General features: G+C 42.1%; 1 protein-coding gene across 2 annotated transcripts in view; it reads right to left on the bottom strand.

Moving 5' to 3' along the window:
* The window catches only part of rcan3 (regulator of calcineurin 3), a 41,791-nt gene that overhangs the window by 6,125 nt on the left and 9,783 nt on the right, over positions 1 to 25,883 (bottom strand). Inside the window, exons 1-3 of one of the 2 annotated variants that reach the window (XM_030044616.1) lie at positions 19,790 to 20,062; positions 1,653 to 1,826; positions 79 to 250 (exon numbers count right to left, since the gene is read on the bottom strand). In XM_030044616.1, coding sequence (XP_029900476.1) covers positions 79 to 250; positions 1,653 to 1,826; positions 19,790 to 19,876 — 433 coding nt within the window. In that variant the 5' untranslated portion in view covers positions 19,877 to 20,062. Of the gene's footprint in view, positions 1 to 78; positions 251 to 1,652; positions 1,827 to 19,789; positions 20,063 to 25,883 lie in introns of those variants that run through there. The other variant, XM_030044615.1, reaches the window with a different exon arrangement.

The raw sequence follows: 25,883 nt of genomic DNA, 5'->3' as shown, positions 1-25,883 counted from the left end.
TCCGCGATTTGGATATTCCACTTGACCATATTGCAAGTTCAGTATTATTTTGATGAATTCTTCAGCCTTAAAACTCACCGGGTCCCAGCTTGGCCACTGCACACAGCAGGTCGTAGTTGATGACGGGTGTGGCATCTTCACTCTGGCTCCATCCCACAGGTGGGGAGGCAGGCGGCGAGATCAGAAACTGTTTGACAGGCTGGGGAGGGGCCAAGTACGACTTGTCGATGTCCTCGCCGCCGTTCTGGACCTATCAGAGAAGAGATGAACACTCTAACACGGATGTTGCATTCGTCTACAGCTGCAGCCTCACTGTGTACCAAAATGCCTGCATGCATTGCTCAGTACTGACCGGTTGTTCAGAAAAATGGCCCCATTCAGAATGATAAATCCACAGAAACTGAATGATCATCCATAAACTTATTCAGTTTTTATAATTAAATCATTCCAGCATCAACCTATATTTTATTGTTGTAGGTCGTCCAGGTGCTGATTGGCCTCCATATACTGTTGTTGTTGTTGTTGTTTAGTTTAAACTGTAAGAATGCCTTTAATTTGATGAGCTTGTCTTTTTTATGTTTTTGCATGGTAAAGTTTATTCTGAAAAATCAATAAAAAAAAAGTGGAGTAAAAAGTACAATATTTCCTTCTTAGATGTAGTGCACTAAATCCTCTGCTTGCTCAACCCCTACACTAAACATGAGATGCCATTGTCCTTGTATTTATATGCCAGACTAATATCTTGACATGCACTAGTCACCTAAAAGTTTCCATACATTTACTGAAAATGGCAATTTAGGTGATTGTGATTCTGGTTTCCACTTTAGAAGGAGAAAAGCATGTTAGGATTGTAGTCATGGCTTCAATCTTCCTTTTAATCTCAAATTGCAAGGGGATTGCAGAGTTTTGAATGATGCGATAGCTGCCAATTGCCATAATTACCAACATGTGGCATCTGTTTGTGCTGTAAAATCCTAATCCTCTTATAACAAAATACTGGGAGGCAGGGGTCGTGACTGGTGAAATATTTGGGATAAAGGAGAGACATTTGTTCGAGCTTGCCTCGTGATTAAAGCTGTTCATGTGGACTCTCGCTCTAGTCACGGTGGGTATGGGTGAATATGTGACAATACGCACTGTATGTGTCATCACTTCTGAAGACATACACTCCTCTTATATATTAGTGTTTGCACTGGCAGGAGACTCCATTTTCTTTCTCCCACCTCTTTTTTTTCCCCACAGGAAAGACACAAACACACACACAAACAGGATGGAAGAGAAATCAAGAATTTATGGGCTATCCTGTGAGTGTTCAATCATCTGAAAGACTGATGGGGCTTGACAGGAGAGAGAAGGGGAGGTGGATGGTGGGTTGAGGAAGCGGTCAGGTGTGGCTCAGAGAGGAGAGGATCAACTTTCATGGGTAAAAAAACTAAAATGAAGCTGAAAGAGAGGCAGTGTCACTGTGTTTCCCTGGTTTCTCTGTGTGTGGATTTGTGCATTTCTGTGTATTTGTGCATGTGTGACCTTGCATGATCAAGCAAATGAAGCAAGAAAACATCATGTTTGACGTTAATAAGCACTGTTCCTCTATCGCTGGGGCACATCCCATAGATACTCTTCTCCTACCCATTCCCTTAGCCAGTGCTCACCTGGGCAAAATAAAGTTTGAGCTTCTTGCCGTTGAACTCGGATTCGTGCAGCTCGATGCGAGCGCGGGCTGCGGCCTCTGGGGTGCTGAAGCTGATCCGGACTCTCCGGAAGCTTTTGAACATCTGGAAGGACGTCTGTTCATCGTAGATCCTAAACAACGCCTCAAACCTCTCCTGCAGAGAGTAAAAACACACACAAACATGCAAAGGTGATATTTAGGTTTAAATTAAGGAGGCTGCTGTGCCGTGTCTTGCTGAAGAAACACCTGGCTGATAATCAATACCTTTCCAGCAGAGATTATGTCTATCACCTTCTCAGTACAGAATAATCTCTCTAACCACTCGGTTACATCCCAGGTATCTGACTGCGGCATCTCATCACTGCCAAAGAAAACCATGCAACTATACAGGTTTGGTTATTTTCATGTTTTCACTTCAGCTGAGGGATCACATTTTATTCTACTGGATGAGAAAATTCAGTAGTTGGGCTGATGAAATCCACTGCAAACCAATCAGAAAAAAAAAAAAAAAAACATAATAGCAGTCCAGAAAGGCTATTTTCCTGAAACTTTTATATTTAGCATCCATATACTGATGGGTGATACACCAAATAATTTCCATTAACTGTTCTGTGTTAAATATGCATCAATCAATCAATCCGTCAATCAATCAATTAGTCATTCAATCAATCAAATAGAACGAAGCAAACCAAAGCTCTAGGTTATACAGAAGTATGGTTGCTTCACTTGTCTCAAGTCTCTGTCAAGAGAATATAATTTGTGTAAAAATCCAGCTCGCTTCACACTGCTGATGAAATCGAAAAGACAAAAACAATTTGACTCACATCAGTGGACTGATTTTGTGCGAGTGCATTGTGTTTGGAGAGCAGATGAGTGATCTCAGGGTGAATCAGACTTCTAGGGTCTAAGTTATTCAGTGCGACCTCTGCCTGAGCACAAGACGTGACTCTGACTCCTCTGCTCCCATATCATCGACTATTCATTTAATTGGGAAATTAGATTGCCAGCCCCGTCCTTTTCCCTTCAAGCTCCTCTGATGCCGTCTCTCTCTCACTGTCTTCTTTGTTATCTCTGTTTCTATCTTTTTTTTGTCCGTCTGTCTTTATGTAACTATCACCTCGCTGTCATCACTCTCCCCTTCTCCTTATGCTGCTCACTTTGTCTTTCTCAGTCCCGCATCTCTCACCATTTTCCTCTTACCCCCTCCATGGTGCCAAATTGGCATTCCCAGCTGTGAACTCAATCAAGCAGCTCAGCAGGAGGGCTATAGGAAAACGGAAAGGCCCGGTAAGAGAGTTGGTTGCGACACGCCAGCAGCCAGAGCACGGCAAAGACAGAGCACTCAGCAGGCCTATTCTCTGTCTCCCAGCTGACCGTCTCCCCAGTGCAGGCAGATAAGTGGCCATGAAACTGAGTCTTCTTTCAAAACCCAAGATGGCTGACAGATTGAATGTACTATTCTGATTAAAGGAAACGTCTGTGGAAAGAGGGAAGATTGTCATGAATAGCATGGGCCTGATTCAGACTGCTTTATGTCAGTGTCTTCCGACTGATACAGTGGAAATTTGAGCCATGGGCTTTTCTTCAATTCATGTCTTTCTGCTGAGAGATTGCAGCACACCTTTAATTCTGACGTAACTCTAGACTGAACTGTCAAAATGCCATTTTGAGGCATTAACTGGATAAAAATACATAATAAGGACATATAATCATAAGATATATTTTACAAAGTCTGCGGTTTCGCTCTGAGGAAAAGTTACTTGTCCGTATTGTATTGTTTTTCTTCCTGTGCAGGTGAGGTCGGCTCTGAATAATTCAATCAGGCAATCTTGCTCCTGTTCTTGTGCGCTCAGCACCCTGAGGATCTCATGCACGCCGTCACTGGCAACAATAACAACTGGCAAGCAGCACCGTAAAATCTGTCCCTGTGTATTTTTGCAGCGCTTGGACAATATATTCACTGATGTGTCTCTTCATTGGCATTAAGGCCTTCTCCAGCCAGTGGGAGAGAGGGAACTGAAATTTTCCCACCACTCCCGAGACTGTTTCGCTGATGCAGCACTTGACACCAGCATGGAGAGGGCGCATGTTACCTGGAAAAAACACAGAAGGCATGTTGGCTCTGCAAACTGTGTCTGTAAATTAGTGAGACAGCTTAGTGATTGCGGTCCAATCCATGTGCAAACTGGTCCTTCTTTCTTTTTTCTGTGCGTTAACGGTGCGGTAGTACCATCTCCTTTGATAAACCCACATTAATTATATTTATACATATTTGTTTGCTTTGTTGTTGGTAGCCATTAAATTCCTTTGAAAACCACTGCAATCACCAGTGTTGCACATTCTAATTAATTTCCTTCAAGCTTTTGTGACTCAACAATTCATCGCCTAAATCATATCTTTGGCACTTACTGGTATGCAGATTTCTTGCTTCAGGTGGAATGATCAAACAGACTCGAGACTGAGTCATGTCAAAAAGGGAAGGAGACACGCTGTGATATCCACTTTCATCACCTAAAGTGTGCTTTTTGCAGGGGGTTGTGCATTCTTGCACATAACTCCAGGGTTAGTCATTAGTGCAGTGAGGTGTGCATGGAAAAAATGACTCTGACACTACTGCGCAGTGAGCACTGAATACTCAAAATCTTTGAAACTCATTCGATGTGAATATTTAGCTCCACATGAAATATTGCATGACTGATGATAGGATGAATCTATACAGCAATTCATGAGTAATAGCATAAAATAAATCGGTATAAAACGAAACAGTAATCATCTATAATTTACACCGTGGATAGCGTATCAGCTACAATCAGTCACACTGGTTTAAGAACACATTTTAGGGAGAGATTAAGATGGTTCTTCTGCTTCAAAGAAAATGTTTTAACTGACAATGAAACAAAATCAACACCGTTTGAACTTATTTACTCAGTTAATTAACTGTTTAATGCTTTTGTAAAAGAAATTATGATCATATTACTCATAATACTTAGTCTGCTGTTATTTCTGCTCTCTTGAGCTGGCCTTAATGAAGTCAGCAAAGCAAGTTTTCCTTTCCCTATTGCTGACGGGTTTCTAAATTTAACTGCATTATCACTGCTCTTTCTTACATTTACAGTGAGAAAGATGCCACAAACATATAACTGAGATGTTTGGTGTGCTACAAAGCAAGCACTCTGTATCCCTGTAGAGGATTAACATCATCATCCTCCTTGATGCATGCCGAGCTGTTAATGTTGCAGAGCCACCGTTATGAAATTGCCACAGTGTGCTGTATACTGGCAAAAGAATAAGCAGATTAACACTTTTATTTCCCTTTTCATCTCAGTTTTGCCTCCTGTTCTCCTCACCATGTAAGTGCATCTGGTCTTCTTCCCTTCCTGTCGGCCTCCGGATAGCTGGCTAAACTTCAGAGCTGACTTCACCTTCAGGCTCTAGGCATGCTACCATTTTTAGTCTAGTTTCTAGTTCACCATACAAGGTGCATTTCAAAGGAGAAGCGAAGAAAAGAGGTCAAATCAAGCATGTGCGAGTATCTTAACTCTTTTCTGTGTGTGGGTTGAATTACCAACTTACAGTTTTTCGTGGACTGCAATGTCAAAAAACCCAAGCCAAAGGAAACATGTGACTCTGTGCTGCAAAATGCAGGACTGACATGTATTAAGTGTACTTCTTGAAAATTGATTCTCTCGCCCACTTTTGAGCCGCCTAAACTACTGGCCTTACCACATGCCTCCCACATGTTACGCAACAGAGTCAATAGCAAAATACTGAGGCAGTAGTTCACTAACTACTGTGTACTTGTGTATTGTATAAAGGGATTTGAGTGGGCACACAGCAAATTTCCCAATATCACCAACATGCAGGCCGCCAGATCCACAGTTTTAGACCAACATTTTTCGACTGAAGCTCTTATACTGGTTAGAAATGGTTTAGTTAAGGTTTGCTCAGCTTAAGGTTTTGGTAACCTGGTAATCTGGTTAGGGACTTGCTGTAAATTATGTGCCTGCTTCAAGATGATTTTCAAATGAGTGACACTGCTGGTCTGCTCAGTCTTGCAATGAGTGTTGATTTTTTAAGTTAATGATGCTTAATTGGAGTCGACAAGAGATGATAAAATTGTTTGCTGATATCGCTCCGGTGTGAGTGTCCAAGAGTGTCAAATTAACTCTGATGCTTCTTGCCTTATATAAACACCAGTGGTATTGATTTTTACGCTCTCAGAGTATTATTAACACTCACAGTTTTGAGGTATCATGTAGGTTACTATCACGACTGCAACAGTCCTCTGTATAGGCGTATTTAATTGTGTCCTCATTTATCAGTAGTAGGGATGCATGATATTGGATTTTTTTTTTGCCATTTTCCAACATGCCAATATTTTCCAACTCTTTTGGCTGGTTGCCAATGCTGTTACCAATCGATTATGTACATATTTTTTTTCCACCTAGCTGCAGAGAACATCAAGTCTCTTCTATGGTGGAATTAACATTTTATTATGCCTACTCTTATTGTGATACAAAATACAATGCTTTTCAAAAATGTACACATTCACTGGGCAAAATACGAAAACTAATTCAAGTTAAGTTATGTAAAACATGCGATATTTATTTTCATTAGGAATGCACAATATTGGAATTTTTGCTGATATCTGATAATTCATTTTAAAACCTTTATCGGCCGATACTGTGCCGATATTATCCCTAATCTGTAGCGTGAACATACCATCGGTGTGTCAACTGTCAATTCAACCAAGGATTTGAACAGCAGTAAAAGTGCTTAGACAACACGATTCCTAATGTAGTGAAAATGCTATTTATCCAGGGACCATTTGACTGTTCATGCATGTTGTTTTTCATAAACTAACACAGTCACACACATCCACACCCGGGAACTGTCTGCTGTTGGGAATAGGAAGCTCCTGGAAGGTGATCAAATGCATTGCTCAAGAGCACCTTTTCACTCTCCTGTCTGAACCCCACAACAGTCCCAGATAGTTAATGGCTTCAGCTCTGAAAGGCAGATGTTATCACCTTATCACCCACTCATTTGCAACTTGCTGTGATGATAAGAGATATTTTAGGTCAGCAATCCTAACCTCAGTTTAATCTATGTACAGTGTATCATAGATTGCCAATAAATCACCATCAGAGGATCACAGAGAGCACTGTGTCTCAGTCAGGTTGGAAGATAATGACAACCAATCTGGAGGTGAAATATGTGCACACGCCTTCTGCTACAGTAAACAGTGTCACTCACTTTTTTTAAGCAGGTGATACCAGAAAGTTAGTCCATCATCACACGAGGAAATGTAAAACAAATATACAAACAAACAAATCCTGACATTGGTATATTATTATTAAAGAGTACTTCAGTTCCAATGCATTTTACAGCTGGGCTTCCTCTTTTTATTTATTTACAAATTCTTCTGATTTGGGTTTAATGGGTAATTAGTTGGAGAATGATAACAAAGCACTTGTTTGGCCTGTGCAGAGCTCGCTTAAGCCCTTATTCAAACGGTGAATTTTCCATGAGCTACAACAACCAACATGTCATTAAACTCCACGTGTGATAGCTGATAAAGCAGACTCTGAAAAAAACATACATGCAGATACACACACACACACACACACACACACACACACACACAAACTACGTGCCCTTTATCTGCTCAAATTGATGTTTTGGCATGGGGATGAAAGTGGGAAAGCTCTCAGCTGAATGTCCCATAATGGCATGTGCACACATAAACAAACACACACACACACACACACACACACACACACATTGACATTCACAGTGACACACCCTCACTAGATTGACATGTAACATAAGTGAGCGTGCTGATCACTAATTTATGTGGTCCTCTATGACCGGACATCCTGAGGCAGGAGGAGGAGGAAGACGAGGGCGGGGGGGACAAGAGGAAGGGATGAGGGGTGTTGAGTTACAGATGCTGAAAAGTGGCCTGCTCATCTGCCATCACCATGTTCCCTGCTGTGACCCACTCCCTTTGTTCTCTTTTGTGTGTATGTGTGTGTGTGTATGAAAGAGAGAGAGAGCGAGGGAGTGACTATGTGTGTGACATGGACTTTGTGTGCAGGGTCCCTCCCTGTGTTTCCACAATTAGTTGGCAGATATTTGTAGGTACACATGCACGTGCACATGTACGCACACACACACACACACACACACACACACACACACACACACACAGCATATTCACATAGTAAAATAATGTGACAGGTGACCATTAGTATCCAAGTTGAATTGAAGGACGCCCATTCGCCTGTCAGCAGAGATCGACTGGTTCGAACCACACACACACACACACACACACACACACACACACAAAACTACATCAAACACCTGCTACTATGTGCAGTGAGCAGTAAGTGGGTGAGGGCTGCAGGACAGCAGGTGAGTGAAGGGAAGAGAACAGCATGTTCTTGTTTTTGACTCTCAACAGGACAGATAACATCTCTTGACGGATTTGGATCAAAATACTATTTATCTCACATAGCCAGCTTCTACACAAAACAGAGTGGAAAAAGCTACTTTTGGCAAACAAGTGATAAAGAACCTTACATGATAAAATTAATACACTTTGGCTAATATAATCCTCTTCACTGCTATGTTTCCTTCTTATTTGGATTAGGCAAACATTTCAAAACAATGCATATCAAATTCTGAGCTTTAATTTCAGGTTTTGAGAAACTTGTCTCGTTTGTTTCAATGTGACAGAAAGTGGTATGAAGTCAGAGGCTCCACAGTTCAGCAACAGCCGGCAACTTGGCTTGATTGAAAACACAAGTGCTGCACATGACTGCTGACCCTGAGCTTCTCCGTGTCACCTTTATGTAAGACCAAGGGTGTATCTCAACAGGCTGAGCTCCTCTCCTGTCCTCAATTGTCTCTTTCCAATGGCCCTGCTGTTGCGCAACCGAACTAGCCTGAAAGATGACGAGGAACTAAAAGGTCAGCAGGAAGAGGAAGAGATGACTCCATGTTGCATCAGTATAGAAATACAGAAATATATACTGTATAGGGAGAGAAAACGAAATTAATCTACTTTGGAGCGCTGGGATTCCCCTCAGTTGACTGTACAGCCCCGGATGGAAATGAAAAAGAGAGCGAGATGGAGAACGAAAGAGAGAAAAATAACATACAAAGAGGGGGAGAGCTAGCTGGGGGCCAACGGAGAGACTTAAAGTGACACAGCACAATAAAACACAATGTGGTCAGATGTGTAAAGCGAGCTAGTGGACTGAAGCGACTCCGGTGGTGGCTGTTCTGATGGCCATCCTTCAGCAGATTGCCTCTTGGGTAATGAGGCAGTTATTTTCCTGACGGTAATGGAAAGGCTGTCATCACTGTGGCGACAGGACATCGCCGTTGGCATGAATCACATTCAGGCACACAGGAAGGCAACAACCAAATGACCAGCTAACGGTCTGGACAAAATCATCGGAACAAAAAAGATTAGGGTTCAAGCACAGGTTTACGGTGCAGTGTCAACAAGCTTTCAAGGTCAAGGTCTGATGGAAGAACAATAAACGGCAGTGATTGACAGAGCAGTGGAGGGGCGAGCAGAAGGAGACGGCAAGAGCAATAAAGCTGAGCAAAGGACAGAGCAGGAGAGATATTTTTAACTCACATCTTTCATGTGGTGAACCAGTGCCAAGCCTGGATTGTCAAGCCTCAGCCAGAAGCATCACTCTCCACTGCCGAATCCATCATGCTGCATTATAAAACGTAACATCAGGTGACTTAAGTGTCTCCCTATCTTCTGCAAAGACAGGATTATGTTTGTTTACTTTAAACTGCGGGGCTCAGTGTCGATTAGCAGAGCGGTGAGTCCGTCCTGTTCCGTTACCCGAGGAAACACACAGACGCAGACGGGCATGTCTGACACGCACAAATGCGCTGAAGCGGAGGCCAACTTCAGCAGAACAGAAAATTACAAATAATTGCTCGTTTCGCAGACTAAAGTATTCTCAGCAAAACATCCACATCTCGTTGAAAAGATGACTTTCATTTATCTTATTGTCAACTCATTTTGCAGTTTAGGGAGTCAAATGAGGCACACGCACTAGCTAAAACATGCCAGCATCTCCAAATATCCCTGTGATCAGTCATATAAATGCACCCAACACACATGCAGAGAGGTACAAACATTTCCTGCCATGTTATTTCAAACGCCTCAATTTAAACGCCTGCGATTTAGCAGTGGGAATGGGATTTGACACAGTGAAATGGGCAGACTGGGACGACAGCATGTGAGGCAGAGGCATCGAAACGCTTCCACAGCTCTTTGCCATTGGCTAATACGGACTGTTGCATAATAGAGTCACATCAGCAGTCAGAGAGCTTTCAATAGCAGAAAGCATGCCTTCACCATGTAGACATTTGCAAATCCACTGACTGGGGGCATCTCTTCTCCAGAAACCCGTAACAGAAAGCTGTCCTATTTGGATTTTCCAAATTTAAGCTTGTATGTAAATCAGATCTTACTTCTGTATCAAAACCCATGACTGTAATCCAAAAAGCTATCATTTTTATGTTGAATTGCACCATTTGGCATTCTGGGTCAAAATGAAATGATTAACCAAGCCTAATTGGGGAGGAAATAACTGTTATTCAATGTTTTTTTGTTATTTATTTATTTTTCTTCATGGTGAATCACAGATTTCTCTGCGACACGTGCGCGGCTTTAGCTCAGTCTAATCCAGACCCTCGTGCTTGAATAGGATTTGGGTGAAAACCAACAAAGTAGGCCACGGAGCCTCAGGGTGAGTCAGGGACAGTTCTACACTAAAAATAGATCTTGTAGGAATAATTAAGAAAATTCATTTCTTAAGTGTGTGGACCATCATTTTTAATTACCATCCTCCCTCAAGGACCAAACGGGATCCAGTCTAATGAGGTCAAAAAAGAACGGCAGATTATGATGATAACAGACGTAGCTGGATGAACAGCATTATATGCCTGTTCCAACACATTTCTGCTTATCAAATTCCACATCTTCTCTGTGATTATTCAGTGAGAGACAGCCCCGTTCCCACTGGAAATATTTGCAAATACCTGTGTTTGAACAATATCTACAACTATCATTGGGGACAGATTTTTTTTATCATTATCATTTTTTTTTTCTTTTTAAATAACTAGGTCTACCAGCAACCAAACACTATAATTAAACACTTGTCTGGAGCAAAACCAAGTACTCTACAAATGATATTCCATTGTATTTCCAAATCTTTTTGGATGTGAATTATTGTCAAAAAAAAACAACATAATTTTCAAATTCAATTAATTTTCTAGATTTTCCATGAGTCTAAAGGCTCCACTGCACAGCACAGGCCATGAACCACAAACATGTAAACTAACCATGGCAAATACACAACATTATATTGATTGTGTGCATTATATGTAGTTGACAGATGCAGTTTAACACAATTTTTAATTTTAGCAATGAAATGTCTCATCGTTCAATTACTTTTTTTTTTTTTTAGATCCACTATTGGCATAAATCATAGTTGTTACAATTTTAAAATCACACAAAAATAAAAGTTATAACTCTGTTTACCCACCCTCAACATGGCATGTTTGCCTTTACTGACAGCAGACCACCCAAAATCCACTGGCCGTTCTAGTGTCACAGTGACATTTGGGAATGAATGTGTTTTGAATACAATATTCAAAGTGTTTAAGTTGCCTGAACATGTTCCTGTTTCAAACCAACTGTATTCCACAGGATTTTGGATTAACTAGAACCTTTGACCTTCTTAGGCTTAAATGCGTATAATGGCTCTGTATTCATACTCCACTCAGCAATATTACACACGATTTTGGCTCTACCTTTGGCCTGGGAGTGAGCACAGTAAGTCCGTAACCAGTAGTTAGCACAACATTAAATTGTTGTTTACAGTCATTATGTTAATTTCTTAGCTCATGTGTCATAAGTTAATAGAGTGTTACAGGTTTTAGTCCCAAAATCTGGAAGCAAGTCAGCATTGTTGAGCCAATAGCTGGGCAAATTTCCATTTTTTAAAAAAAAATTATCTATAGAATAAGGCATGTGGTTAATATAAACCTTAATATAAATGAGAGGTTGCCATTTTTTCTGTGATCTAAATTACACCTGTCAAACATCTCAACTTTTGATTTTTAAGCTGCTAATAAGTCATTATGTTCAGCATGTTAACTCACATTCTTTCTCTGCTCCATTCGCTCTGCTCTGTAGCTGGATCTGTCAAACCTTTCCAAATGCACGTTTATAGATTTTTTTGTTTTTGACAGCCAGCTTGAAAGCAGCACGAGTGGATCCTGTGGTGGACACGCAGAGGAGGCTTTTGTGTGTGGATCAATAGTCTAAAAAAGTTTGATGGATTGTGAAGATTTTTGTGTCAAATAAAACCTGTGTCATAAGAGTCACATGCTTTTATTTGCGTCAGAGCTTTTTTTGTTTACTTTAATTTTCAAAGCCCTATGGAAAAAAGCCTTTGGACATCTGTCATGGTAACTCATGGTCAAAGTATCTTCCAGGTTGGGCGACAAAAGTACATCATCACTAGAATACTCATGTGTGTCATGTGAAAACAGAGTCGATAACACCAGGTCAGATCTAAGGTTGTGTGTGTGTATGTGTGTGAATGCAAGGGAGAGCTTGCTTCTCTCAAAGACCCAGCCTCATCATGTGCTCAGGCCTCCTCAGAGGTCTGTTCTCTTCCAACAGCCATTAATATCAGCCTAGCAACAAATCCTTAAGCAGGCCCTCAGCGTTACAAAACAACAAAAACAGCTCATGATTAATAGCTGCGTCTGCATCGCCTGTATAAGCACTGAGGCGGCATGTGAGCGGGGCAAGTGTTATAACAATGGAATCAATAGTTAGAGTGGGGAAAGGTATCGACAGGGGCCGACGCTGCGGCGCTAGACCGGCGCTCCCTCGGGGACAGTCTGTCCACGGCTGGGAGATTGAAATCAGTTTACAGCATGCAGGGACACATTAATCCTTTTACCACCAATCTGGTCGTTACGGTTTTTATTGAGGCAGGCGCTTTACTGTGTCAGTACCACCACTCAGGCACACACACACATCATCCTGACATCACGCACTCTTAAAATGCCAGCGTATCCAGCCTCCCAAGCAGATCCTCACTCTTTAGAGGAGCTTGTAATCCAAAGAGTCACACAATGTTACATAAGGGGCACAGAGGTGCAGCACTAGCAACTCTCACCTTACACCGCCGCGGTATATGGAAAGATGTGCTCACTCTCTACTCCATTTCTCTATCCATCTCTCTCTCTCTCTCATGGCAATCAGTGCATCACCTTGGTTATGCAGCACCCAGCTCTAGTGATGACCAAGCATTATAGGATTGATTCAGTGAAGGTAGGAGTGGGGTCACAATTAAACCCAGCAATACAAGGCCACAGACCTTGCAAAATGTAGTTAATGTAACCTTGCATTATCCATTAGCAAGCCCTTGTGTTTGGAATACAGAGATGTAGATACCTTGGGGGGAATGAGCTAGCACAATGTAAAAACTCCTAATGTTTACTGTGCACAGCCACTGCAGTGCTACTGCACTATGAAGAGGACTGCTGGAAAAAGATATGAATTTTATTAGTTTTGTCTCATTATATGTAGTCAGTTCTACTTCATTACTTCATTACTGGAGATATAACAGGCTGCAGTGGCTGCTGCAGTAATGTAACACAGATACTTGACGGCCACATTATGGAGGATTTTTATTATTGCTGACTAAATATGCTTGCTGGAACCAAGGTAACTGTTGACATAACATTTTTCTCATTATAAGATATCTCAGAGAGGTAAACATTGCTTTTGACTATGTGAAAATAAAGTTTGCCATCGGTTTGAATGGTACAGCACATTGTAGTAACTGCCCGCCTTTCTGAAAAGGCCCCAAAAGCCTATTTTTACACTATAATGAGTTTTTCATTTGGGTGCCGATTGCCCTGTCTGTCCGGAAGCATTTTGTTTAATCATATCTGATTGGGCATTCAGTAAGGAACAATATGAACCACCAATATTCTCAATAACATAGGCCTGTCATTATGATATGACTCGGCCCCTTTCCTGTTCCTTGGTGAGTAAATGGTGGGCCCACATTCCACTGCGGGGCCTTTTTGTTTGCTTCTAATCTTATCACTTCATAGTCCTGTTGTTGTGGCCACAGCGTAACCAGACACCCCGCCCAGGAGACTGTCCTTTGTTCTACGTCACCCTAACGGACTCAGCGCTAACCCTTAGGTGACACCTGAGCCCCAGCACCTCTCTAAGGTTTCAGGCCAACTTGAGCTGCCCATCCCCACCTGCCTTGTGCCCAGACTGGGGGAGCAGGCACACCTGAGCCCACTGCTCCAGCCCAGGATCGCTCAACCCTGCCAGGACACAGATCTGGTTTCTTACCAGCACAGAACATGATACTGTCACCGTCTATCTCCATCCTCTCCGTCCTGCCTCTGTTCCTCAGCCTTTCCTTCAGCTGAACAACTGGTGAGAGTCTGTCAGTCTCTCCAGTGTTTTTATACGCTGGCCATGGATCATATTAAAACCCAGATCTGATTTGTGTTTCGTGAACATGATCTGACGACGGGGAGGTTCATCAGTGTGCTTTCTCTGAATAATGAAGTAGTGAAGATCCTGTAAAATGGAATGAAATAAATCATTCTGTCAGTAACTATCCTACTCTAATACTCAAATTTGATTTTTAAGCAGCAAATTCAAGCAATTTTCATTCTCTCTCCTCAGCCCTGATCCATTCTCCTGTACGACTGCTTTAGCCAGAAAACATGGCTGAGTTGAAGATTTATTCCAAAGTGAGAAATCCAACAATCGGGGGGAAAAAAACACTGACACAATGAGTGATTGATACAATATCTAAACACTAAAAATAGAGGACAACACATGATATAACAGTCACACATTTAAGGGAAAAAACACGTTATCAGAGCCTGTTCTGGGAAAACACATCACCCAACACATACCTCTGCAAAAATCAGAGAGCGATTTTGCTGAAATACCAAATTTCTCATTGTAACCTCTGTTCCCTCTTGAAAACCAGTGTCATTTTGTGCCGGTAAGCCTGAGAACAGACGCGGTGACACCGGTGACAGACAAACAGACAGAAGGACAGATGGAGAGTGAGCCATGCTGATGGAAACTTCTCCCGGCGAGGAGGTGTGTGTGTTTGCTGACAGAAGTGTCTGTCTGTCGGCCTGTGAGTCCGCTGACTCACTGCTGTGGTTAGCGTGTGTGACTGTGTCAGTGTTACTACTGTCTTCTGTATGTGGGAGAACAGACTAAAGCAGAAAATAACCGTCCTTAACGGCTTAGAGTAGACTTACTGTAGTGTTTTTGAAATCTCCATCTCCGATTTCCACTCCAACTCTGAATAGGTCATAATGTTCCCGTGCTGTTTTGCCTCAAAGTTTTAATGTGCCAAGCTTTCTCCAGTGAATTAAGCACACTTTATTCAGTATAAGACTCTGATGCCATGATGGAATTTATGAACTGAAAGAGCAAGTACATGTTATACGCATTATTTTAATTATTTATGCATATATAAAAGAGGAAAAGAATGTCTGTGGCTGTGGCCAGCATCAAGTATGCAAGCTATGTACTGTATATGCATGCGTCACACTCCATGTTGAATGTCTGCCAATGTGCTATGACCTTCACCATGTGTCCTGCGCTATTATCTGCTGATGCTAGTAGATCTCTGAGATAATGACAGTATTGTGACTACCACACACACACACACACACACACACACACACACACACACCACATCGTCCATCACCAACCCACGGCTCTGTTTTCAGTAAGCCATACAACAACCATACCACACCACCGCTCCACAGCCTGAAGCTCCAATCACAATCAGCACAAGCCTGTTTACTGAGTCAAATATATTTGATGCAAACAGGCGCTTCGTATCGGTGAGCTTCAAATGGACACAAAACACTCCCACAAAAATCCAGCTCACATTTGGATTAATTATTTAGTTACCTACTTAGTAACCAAACAGAATCATGTTAGCTGCAGATCATCAATCATCATAAATGATCATTAGATACAGAGTAGAGAGCACATTGGATATAAAAACATGGCAATTCATTTGTCCATTCTACGCTGAACAATATATTGATATATCAGTGCAGCGATGTGAGGAATTACATCAAGACTAGATATCATACTGAAAAGTCACTCCAAATATTAGGAAATGTGACAACAAGGAAGCAAATATTAAAAAGCCTTTATTGTAGAGGCTAAATTAACAAAAAGCGAACATATTTCGGCCCGTAAAGGTCTTCGTCAGGGTTTTAGAAACAAACAACATGGGTTTGGCCTCCCTTACATAGTTGCAACAACCAATAGGAGGCAATCATGTGACCCAGAGAATATCATGACATGTAAATATAGAATTAAAAGACTGGATATGATCTGGGATTTTCGATATGTAATATGGTGATATGGCATAAGTACTGTCTTTTCCTGGCTTTAAAGGCTTATTACACTGTTCTAGCTGTTCGATTATTCATCTCTATGCTTGGTCATCACATCCACTATTACAAATAAAAGAAATGTATCAAAAAAATTATGGTGTTTAAATAAACACCAATATCACTATTGAGGTTTTTGATCAAAGATACTGTGACGTTTGATTTTATCCACATCGCCCTTAGTGCATTCTGTGTAATATTAGATTAGTGCAATGGCTTAGCTGAGTTGCTTCTGCTTTGGATTAGTCATGTTGAACAAAAAAATATGTGTATCACCAAATGCACAATGTAGCATCAAGCATCAGTCATACCCTTGACAACATCGAGCATGAGGACAACTCAAGTGTAAAGTCATTTTTTTTTTTTTTTTTTTACTGCAGAGCATATTGCAATGAAAGCCTGTAACCAACACTATGGCCACTGTAACAAAAACCTTGTCCGGCCCATTCTGCTGGGCTGCTGCTGATGTAACCAGCAGGGACTGAGCCAAAACGCCCGTCTTACAGGTTTAGTTGCTAACTGTTAAACTAATGGCTGACTATTTTGATAATCGACTGATTGCTTCGAATCAGATTTAAGAGAAAAATGTCCAAATTCTCCGATTCTAACTTCTCAAATGTGAATATTGTTTGGTTTCTTTGGCCCTTTATGAATGTAAATGAAACATCTTTGGGCTGTGGACCGCTGGTTGAGACAAAACAAGACATTTGGGGACATTGCCTTGAGCTATTGGAAATTGTGATTAACATTTTATAGACCAAACAACTAATTAATTAAAAAATAAACATAATCGTGAGATTAATGAACAATAAAAATAATCGTTAGTTGTAGCCCTCCTGTCACAGATATACGGTATATTCTCACTGTCAGAATATCAGCTCGTGTTTGAAGTTGAGCCGTGTCAACGCAACAGATCCGAAGCACCTCTACCAGTCACAAAGCGTGTCCTCTAATTAAAATTCTATTCATTAATTTTTGTATATTGCCCTTTGAAGCACCCCTGCAATTGCCTAATCTGTCCATGTAGTGTCTATAAATAGCAACAGTCCGCATCTCATATTGGTCAACCCAAAGTGCTTCGCATCAAAGGGGAATACGATTATTGTCCACCATCCCCAGATCCAGAGATATTAATAAAAACAGGGGCTTCAGATGGGTTCAGGCCTTGTTGAATGATAATAAAAACAAGAGCAGGCTGGTGGGGGGGTGAGCTCAATCAGAGACCGCTCCCCACGTGCTCCGCTTTAATCTGCCCTCTTCCCCATCGCTCTCCATCATTCTCTGTGTGCCAGAAACCAGGATTAGTGGTGTTCTGTGTGCCATTCAAAAGTCAGCCCTCTGTCTGCTCTCTTAATTGCACACAAACCCCTTTCCTTGAGTGAATCTGGAAGAGGAGGCTGATAAGGAGAGCTTGACAGAGGCTTTTTTTCTGATCAGAATGACCCGCGCGTGGCGGTGTCAAGCCGCTCAGAGGAGCACTCCTGATCTAACATCGCTAACCAGGTTTCTTTGTGAAGCTAAATCACAATGACCCAGATGACACGTCTGATTCCAGTCTATAAATGCAATACATGAGCACCAGAACAAGGAGACATTCACAATATTCATTGTGTTCATGACTGAGTATCAGCTGTATGAATACATATTGGACAGGAACCCTGGCCAATCAACACCTCAGAGATTTCATGTCAGATTTTCATTACCTTGACAGCTACTATTTTCCACCCACGGTCCCTAGGCAGTCTTCAAGAAGATGACAACCATGCCATAATTACAGGAGAACTGCAGGGTGACAGATTAGTGTCTCTCACCTTGGCTGGTCTGCAGTGGTTAGAGAGTGTAATGGGAGTTGGATGCAAACACAGTGGTGGAGCTGGCTGGGGGAATGCAGACTAGACTGGGTCAGTCAGTTGACAGGCATTTGTGTGAGTGTGTGTGTGTACCGTGTATCTTCCAGTGACACCAAATTATAAGCATGACCCATTACATGCAAGCAAATGGCGCCACTGCAAGCGCAAACATACACCTAAACAAGAAACAGGACATTTGCATTTCACATGCACAATCCCCTTTGGTGTAAAGTTAGTTTGCAATGCGGAGCAACAATACAGAATACATGGCTGTGGTGTGACCAAGCTGATGTGGGGAAGTGGGGAGGGTGAGAGCATGCTCAGACTCTGCATTTGCTGCTGTTGGTCACTAGGAAAAGCCGAATTCAGCCTTCCTCACAACATAGCAGCCTCAGTGTGGATGAGTGAGACACAGAGACAGGAAAAATGGGATTGTGTGTGTCTGAGTTTCCACAGCAAAATATTTTCCCTCACCTAGAGGCTGCTTGAGAGAGCCAGTGTGTGTGTTTGTGTGTGTGTGTGTGTGTGTGTGTGTGTGTGCTAGCAGATGGGTAAGCATGAGCCTGGCTGCTGTGATCATGGACATAGGTGGTCTGACTGCTGAGCTGCATTGTAGCTCAGGTTTATTCTGTCTCCATGTCTCCCCTCCTTGGTTTCTCCCTTGGTTTCTCCCTTGCTTGACTCTCTGATGATGACTCAAATCAGACAAGCAGCCAGCAGGTGAGGGAATATTTTCTGACATATTCCGCATTTCCAAAGCGCACAATGGGTGAGCCAGGCTTTGGCCAACCATCTGTGTGGCCTTATAAGCCCCCAGACTGGCATGTTGCAATACCAAAGGCGGGGTCCTGAGGTTCGCTTTGGGCATTTAAGTGCAACTGCTTATCTCTTGGCCCATGACTAACAGGTAGCATAACCAATTACCAGTACCTGCCCTCATTAATATTCCAACAGGGAGTGTCTATGTTACTCAATTGTAAGTTTATACACTACACAGCACTTAATGCCATTATTTTATCTCCTCCTATGGCATAAAATTTCAAAATATATCCTTATATAGAAAACTGCTTATACAGATGGTTGCATGGCATTCCTCTAAAATTTCTAATTGGACAGTGTCAGTCTTTTTTTGTAAGTGCAGGCTATCCTACATAGCTCGGCGCACCTGCAATGCTGCTGGGATGAAGAGAGAGCAGAGATAAGGAGGAAAGGAGAGGGGGAGAAGAGGGGCTGCCCGCCACTGCGTCTTAAACTGCGCTGAGCACTTCTTTCCTTGCATGTGCCCTGCATGGACAATTCACTCTGACAGACCCTCCCATTCAGCCTGCACACATCAGCTCCATAATGCACAGCTTGTGCTCTAAAACTACAAAATCAAAATCACAGGGATGATGAATAAGGATTGCTGCATTGAGGCTCTTTTGGTATCTCCCCCTCCCCTCCCCTTCTCGCCTTAATTGTCCACCCTTTTCTGCAGTTCATTCAACGTCAAAGCACCGACAGGGCATCAGTGCCGTCTTGGTGAGCTGCGTCTCCCATTGATAAAAATCCTCATCTGAGAGGGCTGCATTCAACGTCACCAAGACAGGCATGCACTTCTCTAGAGGGGAACATGCAGTCGGGTCCTGAGCAAACTGCTGCACAACCATACAAGGGACACATCGGAATGATCAGGCTACTTGCAACGTGCGTTTTTTTTTTTTTTTGGTTGTTTATTGGGTTGGGGGGGGCATACCTGCATTTTGTCTGACGTAAACACCTCGATGTCAACCTCGCAGGCGATGATGGTCACCATCTCCAGTTTCATATTTATCGATGGCATTCCCTTTTGTGGCTGGGAAAAAAATAAAATGGAATAAAAATGTTTCTCTTCCCCTCTGGATGCTATCAAGAGAAAAGAGTCAGCTTGGTTTTTGTCCCCGAAACGTCAATGTTAAGTCCAATAGGGCTGTTTTTTGGGGGGAGGGGGGCTGCTGCCTCTGTGAGCTCAGTGAGTTGCTGGTGGGCTCCTCGCAGCTCCTCTGTTGAAAGTGATGCTGCAGCAGCGGTGGCACAAACTCCTCTCTCTCTCTCTCTCTCTCTCTCTCTCTCTCTCTCTCTCTCTCTCTCTCTCTCTCTCTCTACCCCCCCTCTCCTCCTCCCTCCCCACCACATTGACGTCATTACCATCCTCACGTTTGTCGTTTTTTTTACGCCACTACAGTGCTTGACGAACCGTGCAGGGGGCACTGCAGATTTCACAGTCCGGTTTATTCTGCTTTTCCTATGTTTTATCTTTAGCTCCGGCTGCTACAAAAATACAGTAATCTCACCACAATAATAATAATAATAATAATAATAATAATATAGGCCTATACGCGACAAATGTAATAGTACTGAATTAAACTCCACCTGCTGTATGGTAAATCAGGTGATATAGTATCCCTGACTCCCTAACTAGCCACCCTTCCTTAACAACAGAAAGCCTATTACATACAGTTAAGGAATATGGATGATGCTCTCATATATAGTCATTCACAGCGCCCACAACAGTGGATCAGCAGCGTCACAGCAACCAGAGCCTCAGTGCGCTGAAAACATTCCTGTGATCCGAGAGTGATCATGCCGCAGCAAAGTGCGAGGAAAAGACAGCAAATCAGACCCAAGGAGAGCGACACTATTGGTACAAACTTTTTAAAAGATTGTGATTGTGATTATTATTCATTATATCGCGCTTGATAGATTATGAGCCCCAGAAATGACAGAGATATGCGTTCAAAGATGTTAAGCAACTGAAAAGAGTTTTTGTGCATTCATTTTTTTTCTGTTATGGCATAATTACATAACCATGCCTGTGAGCAACACGTTCAGCAGAGTAGTTAAAGTTGCCCAGCTTCAGTTGACAGGGCAGTTGTGTCATTGGTTTAAGAAGAACAGACAGTATAATAGCAGTATGGCTGCACTGTGGTCATGCAACCATAAATAGTTCACTGATATAGCTGCTATCTTTCTTCATAGATGTATGTCTCCCATTTAAAAGTAGACAGGACCCGACCTATCCCTTATGGTATATCATCTATATGGAAATAGTTTGGATATTAGAGGACACAGGACGGTGGTGACAGTGTGTATGTCTTTGAGGTCATACAAGCGGACACTTCCAATCATGCTTGACCCTGCAAAGACCTACAGCGTGAAGCCGCTAAATGAACTCTGTGAACTGTGTTGCACCTTTTCTGCTGACTTGTTGATTGGAGACTAACTGTACTATGGTTACTTGTTATCACTGGCAGTAGAGCGGCTGATGACTGTGCCACAGCTGCCACAGCTCACTTCCTTTTCATTATGATACCGTGAGAATTTCCACTCATGAGCAATCATTTTAAAACTTCCCACAGACTTTGTTATTACATAATTTCATAACATAGCACCTCTTCCTTCCTTCATCCAGATCATCTTTCCCTCTAGCTCTTTCTTGCTCTCTCTCTCTCACTCTCTCTCACTCTCTCTCTCTCTCTCTCTGTGTTTCATAACAATAATTGCCAGGCCAGCTGAGACAGTTAAGTCCCCTATAAGCCATTAATATTAAGGCTGGAGGCGGTGAGGTCTATTTATGTCTGGCTGTGTCAGGCATTGTCCATGGGACACTTTGAGCAGACGGAGAACATGAGTGAGATATGAGGATGATTGTGACATTCCACAGCCAGACAGCCAATCAGTCAGCCAGACAGCCGTTCAGTCTGGAACAATCCGGTTCTAAAGGCCATGCACATCACATATCAGACACTGTAGCACATAAGCCTGAGCACTGCTTCATTTGATGAGAGTGAAGCCATTTTTATTCTTCTGAGCCACAACAGGGAGTGCAGACTCTAACAGGGGTACTGGTCGACAGGTTTGGATATTATTTTAAAATTACATCCACCACACATTTATTACAAACCCAAAAGTCCTCAAGCAGTGTGCCTTTCTCTCCAATCCTTCAAGACTCAAAATGACCTAACACTGTGTTTTCAAGTCTAGTGTTATGGAGGTAGAGTTTCAGCACGTTGTTCAACAACACTTGAGCAGAATTGATGGAGCCGGGGTGCTCCACCTGAAGGAGAGCCTCTCTGAGGGCCCGGCTCCACGGCCTGCATCACCTCATGTACAGGCTCCCCTCTCAGCACTGCATTTTCATCAGTATCACATTACATATAGAGCACACAATTTTGAATTATTATACATTTTGAATGTTTATTTTCGTCTCTTGGGATTTCTTTTTTGAAAAAAATCCTGGCCATGAATGGCGACACATTCAGAGACAATGAGACATGAGATGTATAAAAACAGAGCATTTTAGAGAACCATAGAAAGCATTTTTCAGTATGCACAAGTTCAGCTTTACCATGTATTACAAGTAATGCTACTCCATTTAAGTAATCAAATTGTACTCAGTTTGTACTCAGTTTAAAGGATTTTGAATGTTGGCCCATTTACTACAATTTAGTCAAATTTTGCATTGCAACAAATCATTTTGCAAATCATGTAGGTGTACTAAAGATTTCATGACATGATATCAAAATCATTCAATTTTCAAATTTTAATTTTTGGTTGAAACACCCGCCTTATAATGTCCTGGATCTGCGGCTAACAAAGTCATCGCCATTCATAAACCACAAAACGGATCATTTGCTGTGTAAAGCAAAGGTTTCCATGGGGACTATTTTCCGGTGGAGGGATAGTATCACTCATCAAAACACAACAATCCTACTATTAAGAAAACTAATGTGGATGACTTTATCACGGTGGGGGAACACTGGTGTCAACAAGGTTTGAAGTCTCTGAAACTTCATATGAATGAATGAATGAATGAATGTTTTATTTCATAGTCGAATGGAGGGAAACTAATGGCTGGATAAACGATAGGAAAAATTCTATCAGAGTTTGAAAAATACAAGTACTTGCTTTGGGAAAAGATTAGCAGAAACATGAAGTATAGGCTGAGCATTTTGTATTTTAAACATGCAAAATCACTGGTATGGACCTTTAAGTACTGATAGTGGGAGGAACGTCAGTGACAATCAAATTGCAGTTTTCAGTGTAGCTGACAACAAAATGTTGGCTACTAGAAACATCACAAAGAAATGCAACAGTAAAACATTATTTCTCAGCGTACTGTATAGTGATGAATGAGCTCATCAGCACACAACACAAGTAGTGGAGCTGCTGTCATTAACCGACATTAATTAGCATTCCCTGTGCTGCCAGTGGACCCCCGCCGTAAGCACGAGGCCATCCCGGCACCCCTGAAATCTAGTCTAGTTTAATCTTGTTTGATTTCTTGTTGTCCAGTTTCATCTAGTCTAGTCAAATCCAGTTTCTCTATTCTATAATATAAACTGTCAACATACTGTAGATGGCATGTAGATTTAAGTGTCTTCGATTATCAAAGCAGCATGTTTATGTGCTCCTCTGATCCCTTTGTCACTGCTGATAAGTAGGATGGATTGCTGTGGATGATGAAGCACATTCTGCTCCTCTGCAGCTCTCCTCCTCCTCATTCTCAGCTCTCCTCTCCCCATTCACAATTCTCTACGCCAGCGCTCACAGTAAGCATGCCCTGATCTCATTTTTAAACTACATCAATGCACACAGAGCTTGACTGCTGCACATTTTTCCATTTAGGATATATTGTTTTTTTTTCCCTTATCATTGCTCATTTCTTAAAAACGATATATAATATTACTACCTTGTAAGCAACAGCCTTAACACCTGTTAATAACTTAAGCAATATTCCATGAGGTGCTTTACTTTAATGCCTGCACTTATTTTTTTTTTAATTGGGAGGCTGCTGAATTTTTCATATGTTGGATATCTAATTTCTGGAAACAAATTGTTTTTCTCACTCTATGCAGCAGCCAACATAATGTCAGAATCATGCAGATACTTCAGCTACAGCTCATTTGGCAGTGACAGCAGTCTTTCTCTATGCTTGTGAGCATAACAAAGTGGTTCATTTTTACAATTACACAGTCTGCTGTTGACAGTCAAATATGTAACAGTGTACACGGCAAACATCATGACAGGGCAGCAAAAATCCAAAATAGATTTCAGATTTAGGTCACCGCCAATCTAAAACTATGCTGTTTTGATGGATGAGACTTTGCTCTGCCAGGCTGTTTTTTTTTTTTCCTTTTAACCCCGCCTCTCCTTATGTACAGTATGAGCACAATGAATGTTCATGCTGCATACATTGATGGATAAGGCACAGCAGCATCAAATCTCGCTACTGCTGAGTCTTGCAACATGCGTCATGGACTTGATAAGAGATGAGAAGAGCGGCAGCAGGCAGAGAAACGGTGGAGAGGCTCAGAGGGTGAGACACTGCGTCTCAGACTCACTGATGACCGGCATTTGTATTCTGAAGCGGAGCTCTGCAGAGGAGCAGGAGGGAAAAAATCAGGGCAGTGGATCATCACGGTGGGCTGAAGTACGCATGCTCAAAACACATTCACACACATGCAGATGCACACACACAAATTGAACCAAAAAACATAATGTATAAGTATGATCACTGATACAATTATCTCGGGAAGATATTATGTATTTTTGGTATATGTAATGTGTATGCAAAATGAAACACACACATACACACCCATACAAAACATTAGAAAACATTTATTCACTACCAGAGTGCATCTGTTATAAAAAAAAAAAATAAAAAAAAAAACGCTTGAAAACACAATGTAAAAACAGTTCTCACAAACACACAGGTGAGTGCTCTATCTGTATTTGTTTTTGTGTGTGTGAGAGTGTGTGTGTGACATGACAGCAGGGGGATGACAAGATTGACAGTGTAAACACACACTCCTGGGCATGGCCACTGCAGACAAGCAGAGAGACCGCATTATCCTCGTAATCTTCACTCACCTGCACGCACACACATACACAGACACACTGGCAAACACACACATAAATACAAATACACACAGACCCCCATCCCTTCACTGCCAGTCTCTTGTTACACCGGGCTACCTCTGCCGGCCCTGCCAAACCAACCCCTGGTGCCAGCGCCAATGCAGCTGCTGTAATCTAGGCCAAGCTATTTATAAAGCAAGCAGCCAAGTACAGGCACAGGGAGCCAGGGGGAGACAGAGGGATGGGAGGATAAAAGAGTGTCTACAGGGCAGAGAAAGACAGAGAAAGAGAGATCTACAGAGTATAAGTGAGATAGAGAGGGAAGCAATGGAGATGACTGTGAGAAAGAGAAAAAAAACAAAGAGGGATAGAATGGCAGAGAGGAGGAAAATAAATAGAGGAACAAAGCGAAAAATAAATAGACAAAGAGAGAGAAAGAGAACAAGTATGTTGTCAGGTGCAGAGGACAACATGGATACCTGAGGTCGAGCAGGCACCAGCCAGTAGCCTCACTCTCCCTCAACGCTCCTGCAGAGACTAAAACCTGTTTCCTCCGGGGGGCTTAAATCCTGCAGATGAGCTGACGTGATGAGAGGCAAGCTGAGGAATGTAGCCACTGCAGCATTTATTCATACAGATAGGGAAAGCTTTGATACACATTTGATTGCCATGGCTTCAGTCAACTCCCATGGAATGACTCTGACTCTCAACTTCTGAATAATAATAAAAATGATGATGATAATAAAAGAAATAAAGCCTTTATGTATAGAGTGATTTAAAAAAAAAAAAAAAAAAAACAGTGTTGCAAATGTGTGAGCCAAAAGTGTGGCACATTTTTGGTTCATAGCCCACATCTGGTCAGCTGCTGGCAGCTGCTCAGTGTTTTAACCTAGTCCACAAGCTTAGGAGCAGCAGAGATGAGCTGCTGATGCTGTATAAGGGGGACAGAG

Source organism: Myripristis murdjan, chromosome 22 (genome assembly GCF_902150065.1).
Source record: "Myripristis murdjan chromosome 22, fMyrMur1.1, whole genome shotgun sequence".
NCBI lineage: Eukaryota > Metazoa > Chordata > Actinopteri > Holocentriformes > Holocentridae > Myripristis > Myripristis murdjan.
Note: the sequence above shows the minus strand (reverse complement) of the source record. Positions and strands in the feature narration are given on the sequence as shown.